Genomic DNA, 25,657 nt, shown 5'->3' with positions numbered 1-25,657 from the left:
CAGTCAGTTTATCTGTGAAAGTGCCTTTGAATAAAGAGGATTAGACACAGTAGGTGATATCAGTGATGTGATATTGCATGTGCATCTATGGGGACATGTGCATGTGCATGTGTAAAGTGTGAACATGATGATGGTAGCTGTTTTTGCTGTACTGCACTATGTGTCCAAAATTAGATTACCATCACTGCTGCTGACCTCAATGTGAGTGGCGGCGTCTTCATACAAAGCTGGAGCAATAAGGGAGAATGTGCCCTACTGACATACAACAGCACATTCAGCATCCACTGCTATGACCCTACAGGCATGAGGCACAGCAGCACACAGCTTAAGAGCATGTGGCATAACCAGAGAAAGATTGCAGAAAGCAAGTCAAATATCACCCGGGAAATAAAGAAGTGCACCATATGAAGGAGAAGAGGAAGAACAGAAACAAGGAAGTGGGAAAAGGAGGCCAAGAGTGGGAAGGGGGAAGGGAACTACTGAGAGCAAAATCAGTATGAAAGGGGAGAGAGTGAGAGAGGGAGAGAGAGAGAAGCTGCAAAAAAAGAGGAAGGATAAGCAGTCCTCAGAGCAGAGGCAGAACAGTGAGCACTGCATGGAGTAGTATACTGATGGAACACTCATTGCTATAAAAGCAGAAAACAAAACTTACAGCAAATTGACAGTGAAAAAAAAAGAATGCAGGTTATTTTTCATAAAATTTGAGAGAGGGATTAGCTGCAGAAGATTAGGTGCAGAATAAGTTAAAACGCAAAGGCAAGTAGAGTGAAGCATGATATGAGTGTGTTTAGCTGTCAGCATTTTATGTGTTACTTTAGAAGAAAAGACACAAAAAGAAAGGTAAATAGGAGGAAAGTTGCTGAAATGACTACACACTACTGTTGTACATGATTGGCTTCTTACAACATTCCCAAACTGCAATGAATGCAGTTTAATGAGGAACGTGCTGTCACCTATTCAATAAAAGCAATGTATACAGACACACTTAGGTAACTGCACTGTAGATAACATTTTGTGTAGACATACCGCATGCAAACACAGTTGCAGAGATCTGCTGAGCCAGCCAAGCAAACAGACAAAGCCACTGGAGCAAGCAGCCACACCCCCACAGAGGAGAGCATACAGAATGAAAACTGTAAACAGTTTACGTCTTCTTACATCAAACTAAATTAAGATCAGCAAGTTTCAAATGCAGGAGTCATTTTTTCATCTGTTTTTGCAATAGTAATATACATATTAAAAATTGTTTATTTACTGTACAACAAAGGTGCATCCCATGTGCTTGCATTAAAGTAATTACAGCTCATCCACTCCTCTTACCATCTGTTTTTTTCCTAACTATTAAAAAACAAACTATGATGGCGCAGGAATAAAATAAATAAAAATACACTATAATTCTTTAAAAGACTTGCAATCAGCTCACAGTCTGTGATGCAATGACATTTCCAAGCACTTATTAGTTTTAATGAGATGCTCTCATTTTTAATCACATCTTTTCTGGGCATCTGCTGTCCAGGCACAGCTTAGCATTGCTGCTGTGCTGCAACACACACACAAAGCCTGATTTCTATCTCTCTCACACTCACGCATGGACACGTGCATATAAAATATTCATTCATGCACACATACGCTCAGAGGGGCAGTTATTGCTAGCAGAGCTAAATAAATCTGGACAGATGAACTGCAGAGAAAGTGTGGCCAGCCTCTCTTACTCTGAATCTGAACCGATCCTTTACCTTCCTGTATTCAAGCTTTAGCTTGCTGCTTTATTTCACATGCTGCTCAGTAGCTTCTCATACAGCACCAGTTTTCAGCACAGACATATATGTTTATAATTTAAAATGTGCTTTTTTTCTGTCAGTTTCCTGTGTAGGGAATCTAACGTTGACCCAGTTTTTTGGGTGAATAGATTATCCTCCATACTATAAAATATCTAATTAAAAGCTAGAATATTCCTGCCTTTGCTATTCCTTTACTATCTGCAGCATGTTCTTTCTAATTTACAGTGCTGAATGTGGTATTATAATCCACGAGTTTATATAGACATAAACCAATTCTTATCAAATATTGTGAGGTTTCTATAGATGAGCTGTACAAAAGCCACATCCCCTCCCCCTACTCTACTGCTTTCTCCATCCCTCCCTCGTTCATCCTCTTCCACTGCTGTTGCTAAGACCGTTGAGTGCATGCTAGTCTGTGGAAACCAGTAGAGTCTGAGAGGTGGATCTCCCAGTGTGTTGCTATGGGCAACACACAATATTCGATAGAGAATCACCTCTCAGACTCTAGCTTGCAGACCTTCGCACATGTCATAGAATGTGACCTATTTTCAGTAAGTCAAAGGGGATCATGCACTCTGAAGCTTGTGTGCAGTGTGCTAAATATACAGTCTTCTACATCAGTATTTCTCAATTCCAAAGCACAACAAACCAATCAAATAAAAAATAGTAAAATTATATTGCTTGTTTTTCACTCCTGGAATGAATTCACATCCCTGCTGAAACAACCCCACCTGACTTGCTGCACATTGTGATGCACTGCACACCCGCCTCAGGCACTCTCTGCTCTTCTCTGTCTTAGCTCCAGCCATTCATGGCCCATTGAATCACCTCAACAGCATCAGCAAGCACAAACCACAAGAAATCTCATAGCCAGTCATTCAGTTGCTTTAAGCCCATGTAAGAAACCTCATAGACAGGAAGGATATATAGATGCAATTAAAGATGGAAAAAACAAAACAAGCGTTTACAGCGCAAAGCTCAGAGTTTTTCATTCAGACTCAGACATAAATACATGCAAACCACAATAAGTGTCTGACTGGATATTTGGGTGATATTAGTATTATAAATAATTTTAAACTTCAAAAGCAGAGCACCATATTATGGTATAGACACGGCATAGAAGCAACAGTTCAATTTGCTTATGAATTAGAAGTTTGGACTGTGTGAGAGCTAACCAGAAAACCACATGTAAGGCGTTTTATCAACACACAGCCTACTTATTTCACACAGTGAATATTTTTTTATGCTTCTTGACGGTTCCTGTTGAGTAGATTATTTTGTAGGATCAGCTTCTTATTTCTGATTAAAATTATAGCATAACTGCCTAGAAATAAAATTGTCTTTCTTACCTCTTCAGATGTGCGTCTCCTATCTGGAAGCACAAGTGTATTTGCATGGCTACCCGGAACTATAGTAGATCCTATACTCATTCTGGGTCCAACTAGCATGTACCGCTTCTCTCCTGATCTGTACTGGATGCTGTGACACAGTGTCCCATCATAATTAGTCTCTGGCAGATATTTAGAAGTATAGTCTGTGGATTTGGAGCACTGCATTGCAATCAGCACGATGATGCTGACGAGAAAAAGCACACAAACTGCTCCCAAAGTTATCATGAGGTAAAATATGACATTACTGTCCTCATCATCTTTTGCTGCACCTTTAACATCTGAAGCTGCAAAAGCCTCTTTGGGCTCCACAAGTTTGACAATCACAGTAGCTGTTGCTGAGAGAGAAACGTTGCCGTTGTCTTTGACCAGTATTACCAGTTTATGCTCAGCCTCGTCTGTCTCTGTGAATGAGCGAAGTGTTCTGATCTGTCCTGTATAGCGGTCCAAAGCAAAGAGACTATGGTCAGTAACTTCCTGCAGTGAAAAGAGCAACCAGCCGTTATATCCTATATCAGCGTCATAGGCTCTGACTTTAGTCACCAAGTGTCCTGCGTTGACATTTCGGGGAATCTCCTCCACACCTTGAGCAGAGCCGTTGGAGCTGAGTGGGTACAGGATGACTGGAGCGTTGTCGTTCTGATCCAGGATGAAGACGTTGACTGTGACGTTGTTGCTTAGTGATGGAGTTCCAGAATCTGAGGCAACAACTTGGAACTGGAAAGTTTTCATTGTTTCAAAATCAAAACTTTTCAGTGCCACAATTTCTCCATTTTCAGGGTTTATACTTAGAAATGATGTCAATTTTTCATCAGCATTCCTCATAATATTATATGATATATGGGCGTTATCACCCTCATCACAGTCATGAGCACTGACAGAAAATAAAGATCCTCCAGCAGCATTGTTTTCAGTCACATAAAACATGTATGGGTTTGTTGAAAACTCTGGACTGTTGTCATTCACATCTGATATTATCACACTTATTATCCTGTGAGATGACAGTGGCGGGTTACCAGCATCTTTTGCAACAATTCTTATGTCATACTTGGGTTGCTGTTCTCTATCCAGCATTGACTTGGTGACTAAAGAGTACATATTTTCTTGTAATGAAGGCGTTAATATGAAAGGTACACCTTCACTTACAGAACACATCACCTTTCCATTTACTCCTGAATCTTTATCATTCACACTTATCAGTGCTACTGTCCTTCCTGGTTTGGAGTCCTCAGGGACTGCACTTGAAAGGGATGTCACCTCAATTTCAGGTGTGTTGTCATTTAAGTCCACAATAGTTATTTTAACACTTTTTTCTGTTGCCAGGGGGACTTGCCCTTTATCAGAAGCTTTAATATCAATTTGATATCGGTCTTTTTCTTCATAGTCTATGGGCCCTTTCACAATAATTTCACCTGTATTACTATCGACTTCAAAAATTTCACGTAATTTCTTATTTGCATTATTCCCAAATGAATAAACCACCTCCCCATTTAAACCATCATCTAAATCTGTGGCATTTACTTGTACGATAGTTGTGCCAATTGGTGAATTTTCATCAAGTTCAGCAGTGTATGAGTCTCTGGCAAAAACTGGCATATTATCATTCACATCCAGAACATTAACAATAATTTCCATCGTCCCTGATCTAGCGGGCTTTCCTCCATCAACTGCTGTCAGAAGCAATCTGTGACTTCGCGCAGCCTCTTTGTCCAGCGCTTTATGTAAAAACAAAACAGGAATTTTGCCATCCTCTTCTCTATCCTTAACCTCCAAACGAAAATGGTCATTTTGACTGAGCTTATATTGTTGAATAGAAAACATCTCGCTGTCTGGATCACGGGCGCCTTGTAGCTGAAATCGCGCCCCAGGTAAAGCAGATTCGGATATCTCTAAATGCGTCTGGTTGTCCGTGAAGATGGGAGAGTGGTCATTTACATCTAAAACCTCAATGCCGACGTAGTGGACCTCTAAGGGATTCTCCAGCACAGTCTTTATGTTGAGAATACAGGTGGTTATCCGTTCACACACCTCTTCTCGGTCTATTTTTCTGTTAACGTGTACTATGCCGTTGCTGTTGAGTTGAAACAGGGGTTCAGTCGATCCAGAAACGATGCGAAATCCTCTAGCATGCAAAGCACTGTGATCCATCCCTAAATCTTTAGCGATATTTCCAACAACAGAACCCACCGTTAGCTCTTCGGGAATAGAGTATCGCAGCTGTGCGGAAGAAGAATTCATAGTGAGAGCCAACGAAACAATAAAGACGACCAGGCGCTCCAACAATACTCCGCATCCCCGTCTTGCCATGGCGAATTCACAGAATAAGTAAAATAATAGGAACAGGACGGTTAAACATTGAAATATGAATTTACACCGAAACACTGGAGCTGATGAAAACCAAATATTCCAGGATTCCGAAACATGATGTTTCCGAGGGTATCAAAGATTTAAAGCCATTGCCCCCCAAAGCGCAAGTGCACCCTGTCGAGAAATACTGTAGCGCAAAACTGCTGACGTAGAAGACGTACAGTCGGGAGTCGTTAATTTTCACAAACAGTGACACCATGCGAGCTGACGTTACAATGGAGATAATAAAAATAGTGTTTAAAAGCTTCAACTTCGTGTCGAGGGGTCAAGCAAAACACGGGAAAAGTGCACTCGACATCATTTCAACATGAACAAAATCATCTCGTTCAAACTCCTCCAAAAACATATTAATGTTAATTTTACTTCATGAGATATTCAAATTAAGAGAGACATTCTTACCTCTTCAGATGTCCCTCTCCGATCAGGTAGCATTAGTGTATTTGCATGGTAGATCCTATACTCATACTCAGTTTGTGTGATGAATATACACTACACATTTGTGTTCTATTTCTATTCAGCTGTTATAAAGAAAAAGTTTAACGCAGCACTTTGAACATATTTATATCAACCGAATTCAAACTCTAAATATGTAGAGTCAGTATTTGTTGGAGTGTCTGAGAATTGTGAACTACTCAAAAAAAAAAATCCTGTTAAAATAAAGCCTTTCTTACCTCTTCAGATGTGCGTCTCCTATCTGGAAGCACAAGTGTATTTGCATGGCTACCCGGAACTATAGTAGATCCTATACTCATTCTGGGTCCAACTAGCATGTACCGCTTCTCTCCTGATCTGTACTGGATGCTGTTACACAGTGTCCCATCATAATTAGTCTCTGGTAGATATTTAGAAGTATAGTCTGTGGATTTGGAGCACTGCATTGCAATCAGCACAATAATGCTGACGAGAAAAAGTACAGAAACTGCGCCCAAAGTTATCATGAGGTAAAATATCACGTTATTGTCGTCCTCATCATCTTTTGCTGCACCTTTAACATCAGAAGCTGCAAAAGCCTCTTTGGGCTCCACAAGTTTGACAATCACAGTAGCTGTTGCTGAGAGAGAAACGTTGCCGTTGTCTTTGACCAGTATTACCAGTTTATGCTCAGCCTCGTCTGTCTCTGTGAATGAGCGAAGTGTTCTGATCTGTCCTGTATAGCGGTCCAAAGCAAAGAGACTGTGGTCAGTTACTTCTTGCAGTGAAAAAAGCAACCAGCCGTTATATCCTATATCAGCGTCATAGGCTCTGACTTTAGTCACCAAGTGTCCTGCGTTGACGTTTCGGGGAATCTCCTCCACACCTTGAGCAGAACCATTGGAGCTGAGTGGATACAGGATGACTGGAGCGTTGTCGTTCTGATCCAGGATGAAGACGTTGACTGTGACATTGTTGCTTAGTGACGGAGTTCCAGAATCTGAGGCAACAATTTGGAACTGGAAAGTTTTCAGCGTTTCAAAGTCAAAACTTTTCAGCGCCGTAACATCTCCACTTTCCGAGTTAATATTTAAAAACAATGCCATACTGCCTTCGCTGTTGTCCCGATAAACGTGATATGAAATACGCGCATTATCACTATCATCACAATCGGACGCCTTTACTGAAAATAATTGTGCACCTAAATCGTTATTTTCAGTGATGTAAAATATGTAAGGACTGACTGAAAACTGAGGCCTGTTGTCGTTCACGTCTGATATCGCCACAGTTATTGTCTTTTCACTTAAGAGTGATGGAACACCAGCATCCTTTGCAACAACTGTAAGTTCATAAAAATACCTTTCTTCTCTGTCCAGCAGTGACTTGGTCACTATGGCGTACATATTATCTTGGAGGGATGGCGATATAGCAAAAGGAACATCCTCAGGTATGACACAGGAGACTTTCCCACTGGGACCTGAATCTAAATCATTCACGCTGATCAAAGCTACTGTTGTTCCAATCCTACAGTCTTCGGGAACTGACTTAGAAAATGACGTGACTTCAATCTCGGGTGGGTTATCGTTCAGGTCGATTACCTTTATTATCACACTTTTGTCTGTTGATAAAGGGATTGTCCCCTCATCAGACGCTCTTATATCAATTTCATAGCGTTCATTTTCTTCGTAATCAATTTCACCAGTCACTTTAATTTCCCCTGTGCTCGAGTCTATATAAAACAGTTTTTGCAGTTTGATTTCTACTTCCTTACCAAAAGAGTAAACAATTTTACCGTTTGCTCCTTCATCTAAATCTGTGGCATTCACCCGTATGACTAACGTGCCGGGGGATGCGTTTTCATTCAGCATAGCAGAGTATACATCTTGTGTAAAAACAGGTGCATTGTCGTTAACATCAAGTACCTCAATCAGTATTTGCGTTGTTCCCGACTTTGGCGGTCTCCCCCCATCAATAGCGGTAAGGAGAAGCTTGTGCTCTCTCGCAGCCTCTCTATCTAACTGCTTCTGTAAAACTAGAAATGGCATTTTACCATCATCTCTATCTTTTAACTCCAAACGAAAGTGATCACTGTGACTTAGTTTATACTGGTGAACAGAGAACTGGCTACCGTCTGGGTCTCGTGCAGGTTGGAGCTGAAATCTTGCACCCGGTATCGTCGATTCAAATATTTCAAGTCGTTTCTCTTTCTCTGGAAAGATGGGGGAGTGGTCGTTTACATCCACCACCTCTACGGTCACATAATGGATTTCCAGAGGATTTTCTAGCACTGTTTTAAGGTTTATTACACAATCGAGTCTTCGTTCGCAAATCTCTTCCCTGTCCACTTTCCTGCTCACATACAGAACACCGTCGTCTTGATTCAAATGAAAAAGGGGTTCCTTTGTACTGCCAACAATGCGGTACTTTCTTTCCTTCAGCGTAACCTTATCAATCCCCGCGTCTTTCGCAATGTTTCCAACAACACTTCCTTCTTTAACCTCTTCAGAGATGGAATATCTGATCTGAGCCGAGGCTTCGCTCCCAAACATCACCAATGCCACCGCATAGACTATGCATCTCCATCGCTCGATCCACGTCCGCCGTCCTCTTTGTTCCATTATGTGCAGAATAAAATTACGACTTCAGGATCAATTATTGTGTCGTTTACACATAAAGTGCAGCAGGGTTCCTTTTTAACCTGCTCTCCATAAATTAAACCTATCTGTGCACACCACCGAGAACGACAAGCAGCTGATTTCTTATTTAAGCTCGTTGCACGAAATGCCAAAATACAGGGCTGGACCAGCTGGTGACGACAAAAAGACGAAAACATTTGTAATTACACCGACACCATGCGATATATGACGTTATTGCAGCACCGTGAACCTAAGAAATGAAATAAAATCAACTAAATTCAAGCAACAAAACTATTTGGCAACTGCAGGAAACAAAACAGCGTTCTGCTAAGAATAAGATATATTATCGATGATTTGTAAGGTTCCTTCTTTGGAAATCTATATGAGTTATTTCTGTATTATTTCTAATAAAAAGGCTTGTAGTACTGAAACAACTTTCAGCACTACGGACAGCAACACTACCGACCACAGGCAGACGCACACCGACAAAGTCTGATACACTTTCAGCACACATAAATGTTATGGGAATTAAATAAACATGCGCGTTATAGATTTAACTATCCAACGACAATAAGACAGCATTATATGTATTAAAACACGGTGTCATTATCGATAATGACTTTTAAACGTCAGAAATTGCGCCATAATTTGCTCTGAGCACGCCCATCATTCTAAAAGGTCATCACTGTGGCTTCCTCATTTGGAAAATATAGAACACCCAGTAACTTCAGTGATACAATTCAGTTCCCTGCAATTCCTTGAAATCTGCTACAGTTTTGTCAAGGGCCTCTAAAGTGGGAAAACTACCAAAGAAATGTTTCAGGTGTTCTAGTTCTGAAAAGCAATTATTGTTTTCTTGAATTTTTAAAATTAAATCTTTCATGTTCAGTCGAAAGGTTGTCTGTTTCTGATTGATTAGATATTTTCAGTTTCAAAGGCAAAAGGGATAAAAATTAACATTAAACCACAGCACACTAACTGTAGTTTAATTTATGATTTTAACAGATCACCTCGTTACTTGTTAGCAAACACATACAACAACGATCTCATTAACACACACACAGCTAGTTTGGGTGATGAATACATACGACAAATTTATGTTCTGTTTCTATTCAGCTGTTATAAAGAGAAAGTTTAACGCAGCACTTTGAACATATTTATATCAACGGAAATAAAGCTCTAAATATGTTGAGTCAGTATTTTTTGGAGTGTCTGAGAATTGTGAACTACTCTCAAAACAACTGTTTAAATAAAGTCTTTCTTACCTCTTCAGATGCTCGTCTCCGATCAGGTAGCACTAGAGTATTTGCATGACTCCCAGGTACTATAGTAGATCCTATACTCATTCTGGGTCCAACTAACATGTACCGCTTCTCTCCTGATCTGTACTGGATGCTGTGACACAGTGTCCCATCATAATTAGTCTCTGGCAGATATTTAGAAGTATAGTCTGTGGATTTGGAGCACTGCATTGCAATCAGCACGATGATGCTTATGAGAAAAAGCACAGAAACTGCGCCCAAAGTTATCATGAGGTAAAATATGATATTACTGTCCTCGTCATCTTTTGCTGCACTTTTAACATCAGAAGCTGCAAAAGCCTCTTTGGGCTCCACAAGTTTGACTATCACAGTAGCTGTTGCTGAGAGAGAAACGTTGCCGTTGTCTTTGACCAGTATTACCAGTTTATGCTCAGCCTCATCTGTCTCTGTGAATGAGCGAAGTGTTCTGATCTGTCCTGTATAGCGGTCCAAAGCAAAGAGACTATGGTCAGTCACTTCTTGCAGTGAAAATAGCAACCAACCGTTATATCCTATATCAGCGTCATAGGCTCTGACTTTAGTCACCAAGTGTCCTGCGTTGACGTTTCGGGGAATCTCCTCCACGCCTTTAGTCGAGCCGTTGGAGCTGAGTGGATACAGGATGACTGGAGCGTTGTCGTTCTGATCCAGAATGAAGACGTTGACTGTGACGTTGTTGCTTAATGACGGAGTTCCAGAGTCTGAGGCAACAACTTGGAACTGGAAATTTTTCAGTGTTTCAAAGTCAAAACTTTTCAGCGCTAAAATTTCGCCATTATCAGTGTTTATGTTTAGAAATGAAGTGACTTTATTATCTTCATTTCCATCTCTGATAATATGATAGGAAATGCGCGCATTGTCATTCTCATCACGATCAGAGGCTTTAACAGAAAACACTGAAGCTCCTGGACTGTTCCCTTCAGTAACATAGAAAGTATATGGGCTGAGTGAAAACTCTGGACGGTTGTCATTCACATCGGACACCGTAACACTTATTGTGTTTTCAGATGATAGCGATGGTTGGCCACCGTCTTTTGCAACTACTGTTATTATATATTGTGACTGTTTCTCTCTGTCTAGAGTTGTCTTGGTTACTAATGAATACATTTTGTCCTGTAAAGATGGTGATAAAACAAAAGGGACATCATCAATTACACTACAAATAACCTTTCCATTCACTCCAGAGTCCAAATCATTTACACTGATAAGCGCTACTGTAGTTCCAGGTCTGGAATCTTCTGGGATAGAGCTGGAAAATGATGTAACCTCTATATCAGGTGCGTTATCATTCACATCAACTATCTTAATAATCACGCTTTTTTGTGTAGCCATTGGAGGCAGGCCTTTGTCTGATGCCTGAATTTCAATTTCGTATCTGTCTCTCTCCTCATAGTCTATTAACCCTTTTACAATGATCTCACCTGTTTTCTGATTAATATCAAAAAGCTTAAAGAATTTACGATTCACGCCATTGCTAAACGAATAAACCACATCCCCGTTGGGTCCATCATCTAAATCTGTTGCGTTTACCTGAATGACTGTTGTATCTACCGGAGCATTTTCATGAAGCATCACTGTGTAAACATCTTTAGAGAAAATGGGGCCATTATCATTTACATCTAAAACACTGACTAGAATATTCATAGTACCCGATTTCGGAGGTTTACCCCCGTCCATGGCCGTTAGTATGAGCGTGTGGCTTCCTGCAGTCTCTCTGTCTAAAGATTTTTGAACAATCAGTACAGGTATTTTACCGTCGTCTCCTGAGTCTTTAACTTCCAAACGAAAGTGGTCATTAGAGCTAAGTTTATACTGCTGAAGAGAGAAGGGGCCACTGTCTGGATCTCGTGCGGGTTGCAGCGGAATTCGCACGCCTGGTAGCACAGACTCAAAAATCTCCAGTGTTGTCTCTTTTTCAGGGAATGTGGGAGAATGGTCATTTAAATCCACCACTTCTATAGCAACATAATGAACTTCCAGTGGGTTTTCTAGCACCGTTTTCAGATTTATTGTACAAGTACTGCTCCGCTCGCAAACCTCTTCCCGGTCGATTTTTCTCCTCGCGTACAGGATCCCGTCGTTTTGATCCACATTAAAAAGAGGATCTATGGCACTAGTTACAATCCGGTATTTCCTGCCTTTTAGTGTGCTTTTCTCTAATCCCAAATCTTTTGCTACATTTCCAACCACAGTTCCTTCTTCAACTTCCTCAGAAATGGAATATCTTAATTGAGCCGATGCCACACCGCACAGAAGCATAGCGATCAAGCACACAACACTCCGTCCTTTCATCCACGTTCGGTCGCATCCTCTTTGTCCCATCATTAAAACAAAATTAACCAACTCTTCGCGGTGTAAGTCACAGTGTCATAAGAAAAGAGTCCAACACGCACATACCTATGAGATGCTTATTTCAAAAGACGTAACAAATCCGGAAAATTTGTAAAACGATCGCAGCATCCATTCAACTTATTCTGTCTGTAGGGAACCCAGGAGATAATAAAAATGTGGAACCCTAATGCAATGACGACAAGATACAGTCTGTCTTTTGCCAGCACACTGACACCGTGCGAATTCGTTGTGTATTGCAAGAAAGTCAAAATACTGCAGCTGTTTCCAGGTAATTCTAAAGGAGCATCTTTATTTACTTTGACTTACAGGCTTAGAGGAATCTGAAAATCACTTTTCCTCATTAGCTAATTAGAAGGTTCTAAGTAGAGACAGTATAATTAGATTCTGAAAAACGTTAGATGTTTCCAGATAATAACTTTAAATACTAATAGTCTGATATTTTTATACAAAATATTTATAGTATTTAAATTTATTTTTAAAATAATTTTCTAATCGGGATATGAATACTATCTCAAGAAAACGGACAGTGAATAACGGCTGGTCCAAATGCCTTTCTGTGAAGTTATAGAAGGTGAATGAAGTAATATGACTGCAAACTATTGCGTTCTCTAACATAAATGTCTTACCTCTTCAGATGCTCGTCTCCGATCAGGTAGCACTAGAGTATTTGCATGACTCCCAGGTACTATAGTAGATCCTATACTCATTCTGGGTCCAACTAACATGTACCGCTTCTCTCCTGATCTGTACTGGATGCTGTGACACAGTGTCCCATCATAATTAGTCTCTGGCAGATATTTAGAAGTATAGTCTGTGGATTTGGAGCACTGCATTGCAATCAGCACGATGATGCTTATGAGAAAAAGCACAGAAACTGCGCCCAAAGTTATCATGAGGTAAAATATGATATTACTGTCCTCGTCATCTTTTGCTGCACTTTTAACATCAGAAGCTGCAAAAGCCTCTTTGGGCTCCACAAGTTTGACTATCACAGTAGCTGTTGCTGAGAGAGAAACGTTGCCGTTGTCTTTGACCAGTATTACCAGTTTATGCTCAGCCTCGTCTGTCTCTGTGAATGAGCGAAGTGTTCTGATCTGTCCTGTATAGCGGTCCAAAGCAAAGAGACTATGGTCAGTCACTTCTTGCAGTGAAAATAGCAACCAACCGTTATATCCTATATCAGCGTCATAGGCTCTGACTTTAGTCACCAAGTGTCCTGCGTTGACGTTTCGGGGAATCTCCTCCACGCCTTTAGTCGAGCCGTTGGAGCTGAGTGGATACAGGATGACTGGAGCGTTGTCGTTCTGATCCAGAATGAAGACGTTGACTGTGACGTTGCTGCTTAGTGACGGAGTTCCAGAGTCTGAGGCAACAACTTGGAACTGAAAAGTTTTCAGCGTTTCAAAGTCAAAACTTTTCAGCGCTAAAATGTCCCCATTTTCAGAGTTTATGTTTAGAAATGAAGTGACTTTATTATCTCCACTTCCATCTCTGATAATATGATAGGAAATGCGCGCATTGTCATTCTCATCACGATCAGAGGCTTTAACAGCAAACACCGAAGCTCCTGGACTGTTCCCCTCAGTAACATAGAAAGTATATGGGCTGAGTGAAAACTCTGGACTGTTGTCATTCACATCTGACACCGTAACGCTTATTGTCTTTTCAGATGATAACGGAGGCTGACCTGCGTCTTTTGCCGTTATTGTCAACTCATATTGTGACTGTTTCTCTCTGTCCAGAGGAGATTTGGTCACTAATGAAAACATTTTGTCCTGTAAAGATGGTGACAATGCAAACGGAACATCGTCACCTAATGAACAAATGACTTTTCCATTGACTCCAGAGTCCAAATCATTTACACTGATAAGAGCTACTGTAGTTCCAGGTCTGGAATCTTCTGGGATTGAGCTTGAAAATGATGTTACCTCAATCTCCGGTGCGTTATCATTTACATCAACAATCTTAATAATTACACTCTTTTCCGTAGTTAACGGAGCCAAACCTCTATCTGACGCCTGAATTTCAATCTCATATTTATCCTTTTGCTCATAATCTAGCAGACCTTTTACAGTTATCTTTCCTGTTGACTGGTCAATATCAAAAAGGTTAAACACATTATTACTCACACTGTTGCCAAATGAGTAAACTACCTCTCCGTTCTGACTGTGATCTGGATCAGTTGCATTCACTTGTATGACTTCTGTACCTACAGGAGCATTTTCATTGAGCTTAACCGAATAAAGATCTTTTGAGAAAATGGGCGTGTTATCATTCACATCCAAAACATTTACCAAAATGTTCATGTCTCCAGATTTTGGTGGCTTCCCCCCATCTAGTGCCGTTAGCACCAATGAGTGACTGTGCGCTGCTTCCCTATCTAGTGCTTTTTGTAAAACCAGTATAGGTATTTTACCATCATCTCCTTTATCCCTCACTTCCAAACGGAAGTGGTCGTTGTGGTTAAGTTTATACTGCTGCACAGAAAACTGACCACTGTCTAGATCCCGTGAAGGTTTTAACTGAAATCGTGCTCCGGGTAGAACGGATTCTGAAATCTCCAGTATTTTATTTTCCTCTGGAAAAACTGGAGCATGGTCATTTATATCTAGCACATCTACTCCTACGTAATGGACCTCCAGTGGATTTTCTAGCACAGTTTTAACATTTATCACACACGTGCTGCTCTTCGCGCACACCTCTTCTCTGTCGATCTTTCGGCTCACATACAGGATACCATCGTTCTGATTTACGTGGAAAAGGGGTTCAGCACCGCTAGAAACAATCCTGTACTTCCTTGTTTTCAGTGTGCTTTTATCTAATCCTAGATCTTTTGCGATGTTTCCAACAACCGTTCCCTCGTTAGTTTCCTCTGAGATTGAATACCTTAATTGTGCCGACGCCAAGCTCCACAAAAACAGGACAACAATGCAGATGACATCGCGTCGTCTCCCCATTCCTTTCTCATGTCCTCTTTGTTCCATGGTTACACCCGAAAGCATCAGTGTCACTTATAAGGGCAATCCAGCACTGCAGCGATCCAATACAAATCGTCCATGAGTAAAGAACAATCACCCTTTTCCTAAAACAAGCATAAGCACGAACAGCGTATTCCCAAGCTCAGAAACGACTGCTTTAATATCCAAACCGGGACGCTATCAAGAGGCTCAATCAAAATGCAACGATAGAAAACACATTTAATGCTGCCTCTTTTCACTATACTGACACCTTGTGAGCAAAACAATCACTACAGAAAATCAGAACTATGTGAAACTTAAATCGAAAGATCAAACTCATGTGTTATTCTTATTTTGAAGTTTTCGACATAAATTGAGGGGTATTTGTAAATAAATTATAAGGTAGTGCACTCTTGAAAAAACGCTCAAAGAAAAAAAGTATCTGAAAGTGTGGAGAAGATTCCCTCTAAATGACCAGTAAATTAAATTACTTCATGTCATTAAATTTGATTTATATATCATATCAGTTACAGCTAATAGAGCTCTGTTGGGACTGTTTACTGTGAAGTGAGCATGAACATGGTCAGGACCATGGACAGCACATGCCATAAACTTCAAGAATTTCTAGCTACATTTTCTGACAATATTACATTTCCTACACAAGTCACCAGAGGAATTTTAACTTTTTGTAGTCTATTGCTACAGTACATTCAGTCAGTTTTGTTTGCAGACTGATCTTATCTGCTACTACCAGAGAAAATATGGTCATCTTGGGTTATGAAAGATAATGTTCAAGAAAAAGGACATGAAGACAGCATGAAAAGACAGACAATGACGTTTCGTCTATTTGTTCTTGTCCAGTTCAAGCAACTGAGACCTACTAACCGCCTAATCATAAAGGAAAATGTAATGACCAACACACAAAGTTTGCCAAGGTAAACAAATGAGTACCCCTTTTTCTAAAAGTATGCTAAGGCCATAGAAAAGTATATACCATAGAGTATGCTTGGTCAAAGAAATAAACAGTATTGTGCATAATGTTAAAAGTTCTACTTAAAAGCAGCAAATCCATGTCATGCCAAATCATCAAAAGAATTCTTAGTTTTACCATGATCACAATCTCGTCATCATTTTGACTAAAAAGTTATCCAACTCAGTCAGACTCAGTGAAACCTATTCAGGTAAATTAAAAAAAAAATCTTTCTTTCTTTCTTTCTTTCTTTCTTTCTTTCTTTCTTTCTTTCTTTCTTTCTTTCTTTCTTTCTTTCTTTCTTTCTTTCTTTCTTTCTTTCTTTCTTTCTTTCTTTCTTTCTTTCTTTCTTTCTTGTTTTTTTGTTAGGCTGTGTTGAAATAGTAATGTCTTTTTTCTGACATACATTTGTCATAAAATAAAGGTTCACACTAAACAAATCAGTTTGTGCCTGGTGCATATTGATGCATTTAGAGTAGGTTTTGGGAAAAAGGTTCTTTAAATATGTCTTACCTCAGATGTCTTTCTCCTATCAGGAAGCACTAAAGTATTTGCATGGCTTCCTGGTACTATAGTAGATCCTATACTCATTCTGGGTCCAACGAGCATGTACCGCTTCTCTCCTGATCTGTACTGGATGCTGTGACACAGTGTCCCATCATAATTAGTCTCTGGCAGATATTTAGAAGTATAGTCTGTGGATTTGGAGCACTGCATTGCAATCAACACTATGATACTTATGAGAAAAAGTACAGAAACTGCTCCCAAAGTTATCATGAGGTAAAATATGACGTTACTGTCCTCATCAGTAACTTTTGCTGCACTTTTAACATCAGAAGCTGCAAAAGCCTCTTTGGGCTCCACAAGTTTGACAATCACAGTAGCTGTTGCTGAGAGAGAAAAGTTGCCGTTGTCTTTGACCAGTATGAGTAGTTTATGCTCAGCCTCGTCTGTCTCTGTGAATGAGCGAAGTGTTCTGATCTGTCCCGTATAGCGGTCCAAAGCAAAGAGACTGTGGTCAGTCACTTCCTGCAGTGAAAAGAGCAACCAGCCGTTATATCCTATATCAGCGTCATAGGCTCTGACTTTAGTCACCAAGTGTCCTGCGTTGACGTTTCGGGGAATCTCCTCCACACCTTGAGCAGAACCGTTGGAGCTGAGTGGGTACAGGATGACTGGAGCATTGTCGTTCTGATCCAGGATGAAGACGTTGACTGTGACATTGTTGCTTAGTGACGGAGTTCCAGAATCTGAGGCAACAACTTGGAACTGAAAAGTTTTCATCGTTTCAAAGTCAAAACTTTTCAGTGCTAAAATTTCCCCATTTTCAGAGTTTATGTTTAGAAATGAAGTGAATTTATTATCTTCACTTCCGTCTCTGATAATATGATAGGAAATGCGCGCATTGTCATTCTCATCACGATCAGAGGCTTTAACAGAAAACACTGAAGCTCCTGGACTGTTCCCCTCAGTAACATAGAAAGTATATGGGCTGAGTGAAAACTCTGGACTGTTGTCATTCACATCGGACACCGTAACACTTATTGTCTTTTCAGATGATAACGGAGGCTGACCTGCGTCTTTTGCCGTTATTGTCAACTCGTATTGTGAATGTTTCTCTCTGTCCAGAGGAGATTTGGTCACTAATGAATACATTTTGTCCTGTAAAGATGGTGACAATGCAAACGGAACATCGTCACCTAAGGAACTAATGACTTTTCCATTAAGACCAGAATCCAAATCATTTACACTTATAATAGCTACTGTAGTTCCTGGTCTGGAATCTTCTGGGATTGAGCTTGAAAATGAAGTAACTTCAATCTCAGGCGCATTGTCATTCACATCAACTATCTTAATATTTACACTCTTTTGTGTTGATAGAGGAGCAAGACCTTTATCTGAAGCTTGAATATCAATTTCATATTTATCCTTCTCCTCATAGTCTATCTGCCCTTTTACAGTTATCTCACCTGTCACAGGGTTTATGTCAAAAAGCTTCAATAACCTAGGATGAACAACACTGCTAAATGAGTAAACGATATCTCCGTTTTGACTGTCATCTAAATCCGTTGCATTCACTTGGACGACTACTGTACCTACAGGAGCATTTTCATTAAGCGTAACAGAATAAACATCTTGGGAGAAAACAGGTGCGTTATCATTAATGTCCAAAACATATATTAGAATTGTCATCTCTCCAGATTTAGCAGGTTTGCCCCCATCCAGGGCCGTCAGTGCTAATGAATGGGTTCCTGCTGCTTCCCTATCCAAAGATTTCTGCACAATTAATATTGGTATTTTCCCATCTTCTCCCTTATCCTTTACTTCTAACCGAAAGTGGTCGTTTGAGCTAAGTTTATACTGCTGAATGGTAAAAGGACCGCCGTCTGGATCTCGTGCGGGCTGTAACGGTATACGTACACCGGGTAACGCAGACTCTGAAATTTCCAGCCTTTTCTCTTCCTGTGGAAAACGAGGAGAGTGGTCATTTACATCCAACACCTCCACTGCAACGTAATGTATCTCCAGCGGGTTTTCTAGTACAGTTTTCAGATTTATTAAACACGAAGTGCTCTCCGCGCACACCTCTTCTCTGTCAATCTTCCGACTCACATACAGGATACCGTCATTTGGATTTACATGGAAAAGCGGATCTACATCACTATTAACAATCCGATACTTTCTCTCTTTTAATGTGCTTTTATCTATTCCCAGATCTTTTGCGATGTTTCCTACCACAGTCCCTTCGTTAACCTCCTCCGAGACAGAATATCGCATCTGCGCCGAAGCCACAGTGCACAAAAGCACAGCAGCCATGCAGCTAAGGAAAGATCCTCTCCCACTTCGCCTCTCGTGTCTTCTTTGTTCCATGGTTACACCCTAGATCACAAGTATGTCTTCAGATAATCGATTGCTGCAACATAACGACAAAATCCAAACGTTCCTTATATGAAAATACTCATCTTCTGTCTACAATGAGGGACATAATGCCAAAGAAACACGGTAGTAAGCTCAACAACGGCCGCGAAAAAAGAAATGGAACCAAACAACCCTGGTGGGAAACTCGTGCAAGGCTTCCTGTTTGGATTACACTGACACCACGCGATCTGCGTTCTCACTGCAGGGAAAAATATTATAACAGATTTTTTCATGTTTGACAAAAAAAGTGACACAAATCTCAAAAACATCAGAAGGGTCGGCATAACATTATACAAGAAACAGTTATTACACGACAAAATAAAGTGATATGAGTCAACACGCTGCGTTAACATCAGTAAGTATAAAAAAATATTTCAGTTCAATAGAAACTCAATCAAGCGAGTCCAATAAAGAACTGCTAATGCTGTGCACTACAGTGCTGCCTGACACATGCTGAGGCTTTTGGATTGCTCAGGCTCCTTATTTCATTTATGCCAGTGTTTTAAGCAAAAGAAGGTTGGGAATAGAAGAGAAGGAAACGGAAAAGAAGAGAAAACAGTGGAGATTGTGGGAAAAAAATCCCACGTTCATCACTGTTCAAAGACAAATTGCAAAAGTTGTTTTTTGATTACTTTAAGAATAGTAAATATTCACGACCTTGTCGTCATAAATGGTTAGTTCGTTACGAAGCATGCCATTAATTTCATCCCAGACGCGCTACTAATAAAACAAATGTAAGGAAGGATTGAGACCAGGAAATGTGACGCAAATGTCTTACCTCCTCGGATGCTCTCCTCCTGTCGGGAAGCACAAGTGTATTTGCATGGCTGCCAGGTACTATGGTAGATCCTATACTCATTCTGGGTCCAACTAGCATGTACCGCTTCTCCCCTGATCTGTACTGGATGCTGTGACACAGTGTCCCATCATAATTAGTCTCTGGCAGATATTTAGAAGTATAGTCTGTGGATTTGGAGCACTGCATTGCAATCAGCACCACGATGCTTATGAGAAAAAGTACAGAAACGGCGCCCAAAGTTATCATGAGGTAAAATATGACATTACTGTCCTCATCATCTTTTGCTGCACTTTTAACATCAGAAGCTGCAAAAGCCTCTTTGGGCTCCACAAGTTTGACAATCACAGTAGCTGTTGCTGAGAGAGAAACGTTGCCGTTGTCTTTGACCAGTATTACCAGTTTATGCTCAGCCTCGTCTGTCTCTGTGAATGAGCGAAGTGTTCTGATCTGTCCTGTATAGCGGTCCAAAGCAAAGAGACTGTGGTCAGTCACTTCTTGCAGTGAAAAGAGCAACCAGCCGTTATATCCTATATCAGCGTCATAGGCTCTGACTTTAGTCACCAAGTGTCCTGCGTTGACGTTTCGAGGAATCTCCTCCACACCTTGAGCAGAACCGTTGGAGCTGAGTGGATACAGGATGACTGGAGCGTTGTCGTTCTGATCCAGGATGAAGACGTTGACTGTGACGTTGTTGCTTAGTGACGGAGTTCCAGAATCTGAGGCAACAACTTGGAACTGGAAAGTTTTCAGTGTTTCAAAATCAAAACTTTTCAGCGCTAAAATTTCCCCATTTTCAGTGTTTATGTTTAGAAATGAAGTGACTTTATTATCTTCACTTCCGTCTCTGATAATATGATAGGAAATGCGCGCATTGTCATTCTCATCACGATCAGAGGCTTTAACAGAAAACACTGAAGCTCCTGGATTATTCCCCTCAGTAACATAGAAAGTATATGGGCTGAGTGAAAACTCTGGACGGTTGTCATTCACATCTGACACCGTAACGCTTATTGTCTTTTCAGATGATAACGGAGGCTGACCTGCGTCTTTTGCCGTTATTGTCAACTCATATTGTGACTGTTTCTCTCTGTCCAGAGGGGATTTGGTCACTAATGAAAACATTTTGTCTTTTAAGGATGTTGATAGAATGAACGGTACATCTTCATTTACACTGCAGATCACTTTTCCATTAAGACCAGAATCCAAATCATTTACACTAATAAGAGCTACTGTAGTTCCAGGCCTGGAATCTTCTGGTATTGAGCTTGAAAATGATGTTACCTCAATCTCAGGTGCGTTATCATTCACATCAATTATCTTAATATTTACACTTTTTTCTGTGGTTAGAGGAGCCAGGCCTCTATCTGATGCCTGGATTTCTATTTCATATCCGTCCTGCTCCTCATAATCTATTAAACCTTTAACAGTTAATTGTCCTGTTAGTGAATTAATATCAATAATGCTTAATATGTTTTGATGCATACTGTTGCTAAATGAGTAAACCACATCTCCGTTCGGGCCATCATCCAAGTCTGTTGCATTTACCTGAATAATTGGTGTTCCTACCTGAACATTTTCATTTAGTGTCACTGAATAAACGTCTTTAGAAAAAATAGGCGCGTTATCATTAACATCCAAAACTTTTACGAGAATATTCATGTTACCAGATTTTGGTGGTTTACCCCCATCAAGTGCTGCCAGTATTAGTGAATGGCTTCTTGCCGTTTCCCTGTCTAAAGATTTTTGAACAACTAAAATTGGTATTTTTACGTCATCTCGTTTATCCTTAACTTCCAAACGGAAATGTTCGTTGTTGCTAATTATATATCGCTGCACGGAAAACTGACCACTGTCTCGATCCCGGGCGGCTTTCAGCTGAAATCGTGTCCCGGGCAACACTGACTCTGAAATCTCCAGTGTAGCACTATTTTCCGAAAAAGTAGGTGAATGGTCATTTACATCCAAAACTTCCACTTCAACATAGTGGACCTCCAGTGGGGTTTCTAGCACTGTTTTCACATTTATCACACACGCACTGCTCTGCACGCACACCTCTTCTCTGTCAATCTTCCGACTCACATACAGAACGCCATCGTTTGGATTCACGAAGAAAAGGGGATCATCGTTACTTGAAACAATCCGATACTTCCGGTCTTTCAACGTGTTTTTATCTAATCCCAGATCTCTTGCTATGTTTCCAACTATAGTTCCTTCTTTAACTTCTTCAGAGATCGAATATCGTAATTGCGCTGAGGCTAGAGTCCACAAAAGCACAGCAGCTACACATCCTACCAGACATCCTCTCCTCATTTCCGACTGGCGTTTTCTTTGTTCCATGGTTCTATCCAAAATCACCAGTAATCCATCACAAATAGTTTTTTGACCTTTAAAAAAAAGACTCCAGGGGTTACCTGATTACAAATACTCCCTTTCTAAACAGGTAAAATGAGGCAAACGCAGACTAGAATAAGAACAGAAAAACTGCGCTAATGTGTTACTGAGGCTGGTGTGAGGAGGACGGATTACAAAGCTATGACGACAATATATTGAGCTGCTGATTTTTGTTATCGCACTGACACCATGCGAGCAGGTGTCTCACAGCAGAGAATTCGTCCAGTTTTTATCATATCTGTTTAATGCAAAATTGTTTTATACTTTGCTACAACTCATACTGTCAAGCCACAAGAAAAGATAAAGACGTGGTGTCCAGAGTCAATAAGAGATCTCAATGATTCCCCTAATAAAAAACAAAACAAAAAACAAAAACACGGCCTTTCAGACAATGATCTAACGTTATTTTCTAAAGCCAAAACAATACGTTAAATGATCTACAAACTGTACGTTTGTCTTTTTGTACTTGTAATATTCGAGGAACAGAGAAAGTGTGAGAATTCTTTTCAGCACCATGGACAGCAATTACAAACCACAAGGAAAGCTACGGCCCATTAAGCTGGTTGCATAAGGATTGATATTTACATATATTAGATAAACATAAGTATATTATAAACTGCTAAGTGTCAGGTTAAGAAGCTTCAAAATATGACAAACGTGGAAAAATGTTTTAGGACATAAAATACTGCATATGTTGCCAGAAACACATTAGGGTTTTTTGTAAGAGGTATGGTTATGAATACGTAAGATTTCTTAAGCCATCATAAATTCATGAATAGAAATATGCTTATTTCGCAAAATAAAATAAAAACTTTTAATATCTCTTACCTCTCCAGATGTCCTTCTCCTGTCAGGCAGCACTAGAGTATTTGCATGACTGCCCGGAACTATAGTAGATCCTATGCTCATTCTGGGTCCAACTAGCATGTACCGCTTCTCCCCTGATCTGTACTGGATGCTGTGACACAGTGTCCCATCATAATTAGTCTCTGGCAGATATTTAGAAGTATAGTCTGTGGATTTGGAGCACTGCATTGCAATCAGCACGATGATGCTGACGAGAAAAAGCACAGAAACTGCTCCCAAAGTTGTCATGAGGTAAAATATGACGTTACTGTCCTCATCATCTTTTGCTGTACTTTTAACATCAGAAGCTGCAAAAGCCTCTTTGGGCTCCACAAGTTTGACAATCACAGTAGCTGTTGCTGAGAGAGAAACGTTGCCGTTGTCTTTGACCAGTATTACCAGTTTATGCTCAGCCTCGTCTGTCTCTGTGAATGAGCGAAGTGTTCTGATCTGTCCCGTATAGCGGTCCAAAGCAAAGAGACTGTGGTCAGTAACTTCTTGCAGTGAAAAGAGCAACCAGCCGTTATATCCTATATCAGCGTCATAGGCTCTGACTTTAGTCACCAAGTGTCCTGCGTTGACGTTTCGGGGAATCTCCTCCACACCTTGAGCAGAACCGTTGGAGCTGAGTGGATACAGGATGACTGGAGCGTTGTCGTTCTGATCCAGGATGAAGACGTTGACTGTGACATTGTTGCTTAGTGACGGAGTTCCAGAATCTGAGGCAACAACTTGGAACTGGAAAGTTTTCATCGTTTCAAAATCAAAACTTTTCAGCGCTAAAACGTCGCCATTTTCAGTGTTTATGTTTAGAAATGAAGTGACTTTATTATCTTCACTTCCATCTCTGATAATATGATAGGAAATGCGCGCATTGTCATTCTCATCACGATCAGAGGCTTTAACCGAAAACACTGAAGCTCCTGGATTATTCCCCTCAGTAACATAGAAAGTATATGGGCCGAGTGAAAACTCTGGACGGTTGTCATTCACATCTGACACCGTAACGCTTATTGTCTTTTCAGATGATAACTGTGGCTGACCTGCGTCTTTTGCTGTTATTGTCAACTCGTATTGTGACTGTTTCTCTCTGTCCAGAGGGGATTTGGTCACTAATGAAAACATTTTGTCTTTTAAGGATGTTGATAGAATGAACGGTACATCTTCATTTACACTGCAGATCACTTTTCCATTAAGACCAGAATCCAAATCATTTACACTAATAAGAGCTACTGTAGTTCCAGGCCTGGAATCTTCAGGGATGGAATTTGAAAACGAAGTAACCTCAATCTCAGGTGCGTTATCATTCACATCAACTATTTTGATTATGACGCTTTTTTCTGTGGTAAGAGGAGCGAAACCTTTATCTGATGCCTGGATTTCTATTTCATATTTGTCCCTTTCTTCGTAATCTATTAAATTTTTAACCGTTATTTCCCCTGTCATTGAATCAATGTCAAATAGATTTAATATATTTTGATTCATACTGTTGCTAAATGAGTAAACTATCTCTCCATTAGGCCCATCATCCAAATCCGTTGCATTTACTTGTACGACTATTGTGCCGAGGGGAATATTTTCACTGAGTGTAAAAGAATAATCATGTTTAGGGAAAGCAGGTGCGTTATCATTAATATCCAAAACATTTACCAGGATATTCATGTCACCTGATTTCGGAGGTTTGCCCCCATCCAGGGCCTTCAGTATTAGTGAATGGCTTCCTGCTATTTCTCTGTCTAAAGATTTTTGAACAACTAAAATAGGTATTTTACCATCGTCTCCTTTATCCTTAACTTCCAAACGGAAATGGTCGTTGTTGCTAAGTTTATACTGCTGCACGGAAAACTGACCAATGTCTCGATCAAGCGCAGCTTTCAGCTGGATTCGTGCTCCGGGCAACACTGACTCTGAAATCTCCAATTTCTTGTCTTTTTCGTGGAAAATGGGCTCATGGTCATTTATATCTACAACCTCCACTTCCACATAATGGACCTCCAGCGGGTTTTCTAGCACTGTTTTCACATTTATTACACACGCACTGCTCTGCGCACAAACCTCCTCTCTGTCAATCTTTCTGCTCACATACAGACCACCATCGTTTGGATTCACGTAGAAAAGGGGATCCGCAGTACTTGAAACAATTCGATACTTCCGGTCTTTCAACGTGTTTTTATCTAATCCCAGATCTCTTGCTATGTTTCCAACCATAGTTCCGTCTTCAACTTCTTCAGAGATCGAATACCTTAATTGCGCTGAGGCTACAGTCCACAAAAGCACAACAGCTACACATCCAAACAGATATCCTCTCGCTATTTCTCGTTCACGTTTTCTTTGTTCCATGGTCTTGTCCTTAATGTTCAAAGATCTATCACAGAAAACATCGCGACGTCGTGATAGAACACAGTGTTTTTCACTACTGTAAACAATCCTGTTCTTAAGAAAATAGGAATAAAATGATCGCAGTTACAGGGAAGAATGAGAACAGAAGAGAATGCGGTAACGTCGAAGTGAGAGCCTTATCAGGAGGAGGAACCACATT

The 25,657-nt window shown here is 40.4% G+C and overlaps 3 protein-coding genes across 7 annotated transcripts in view; all 3 read right to left on the bottom strand.

Moving 5' to 3' along the window:
• The window catches only part of LOC308408491 (protocadherin alpha-C2-like), a gene marked incomplete at its 5' end in the record, with an annotated part of 158,904 nt that overhangs the window by 123,591 nt on the left and 9,656 nt on the right, over positions 1–25,657 (bottom strand). Inside the window, one exon of one of the 5 annotated variants that reach the window (XM_080900794.1) lies at positions 23,101–23,223. In XM_080900794.1, coding sequence (XP_080756920.1) covers positions 23,101–23,223 — 123 coding nt within the window. Of the gene's footprint in view, positions 1–3,130; positions 5,499–9,848; positions 12,252–19,860; positions 22,275–23,100; positions 25,606–25,657 lie in introns of those variants that run through there. The other 4 variants (XM_080900792.1, XM_080900793.1, XM_080900791.1 and 1 more) reach the window with 4 other exon arrangements.
• Positions 6,187–8,659, bottom strand: LOC308408517 (protocadherin alpha-3-like; the record flags this gene model as incomplete). The annotated part of the gene is made up of 1 exon (XM_080900830.1): positions 6,187–8,659. The coding sequence occupies exon 1, from the start codon at positions 8,563–8,565 to the stop codon at positions 6,187–6,189; it is 2,379 nt and encodes a 792-aa protein (XP_080756956.1). The 5' UTR covers positions 8,566–8,659.
• On the bottom strand, positions 12,845–19,034 carry LOC308408309 (protocadherin alpha-8-like; the record flags this gene model as incomplete). Its single annotated transcript, XM_080900512.1, has 2 exons — positions 12,845–15,032; positions 18,844–19,034. The coding sequence occupies 2 exons, from the start codon at positions 19,032–19,034 to the stop codon at positions 12,845–12,847; spliced, it is 2,379 nt and encodes a 792-aa protein (XP_080756638.1).

Source organism: Rhamphochromis sp. 'chilingali' (genome assembly GCF_963969265.1).
Source record: "Rhamphochromis sp. 'chilingali' genome assembly, chromosome: 13".
Classification (NCBI taxonomy): Eukaryota; Metazoa; Chordata; class Actinopteri; order Cichliformes; family Cichlidae; genus Rhamphochromis; species Rhamphochromis sp. 'chilingali'.
This window is presented reverse-complemented; position numbering and strand designations above follow the sequence as displayed.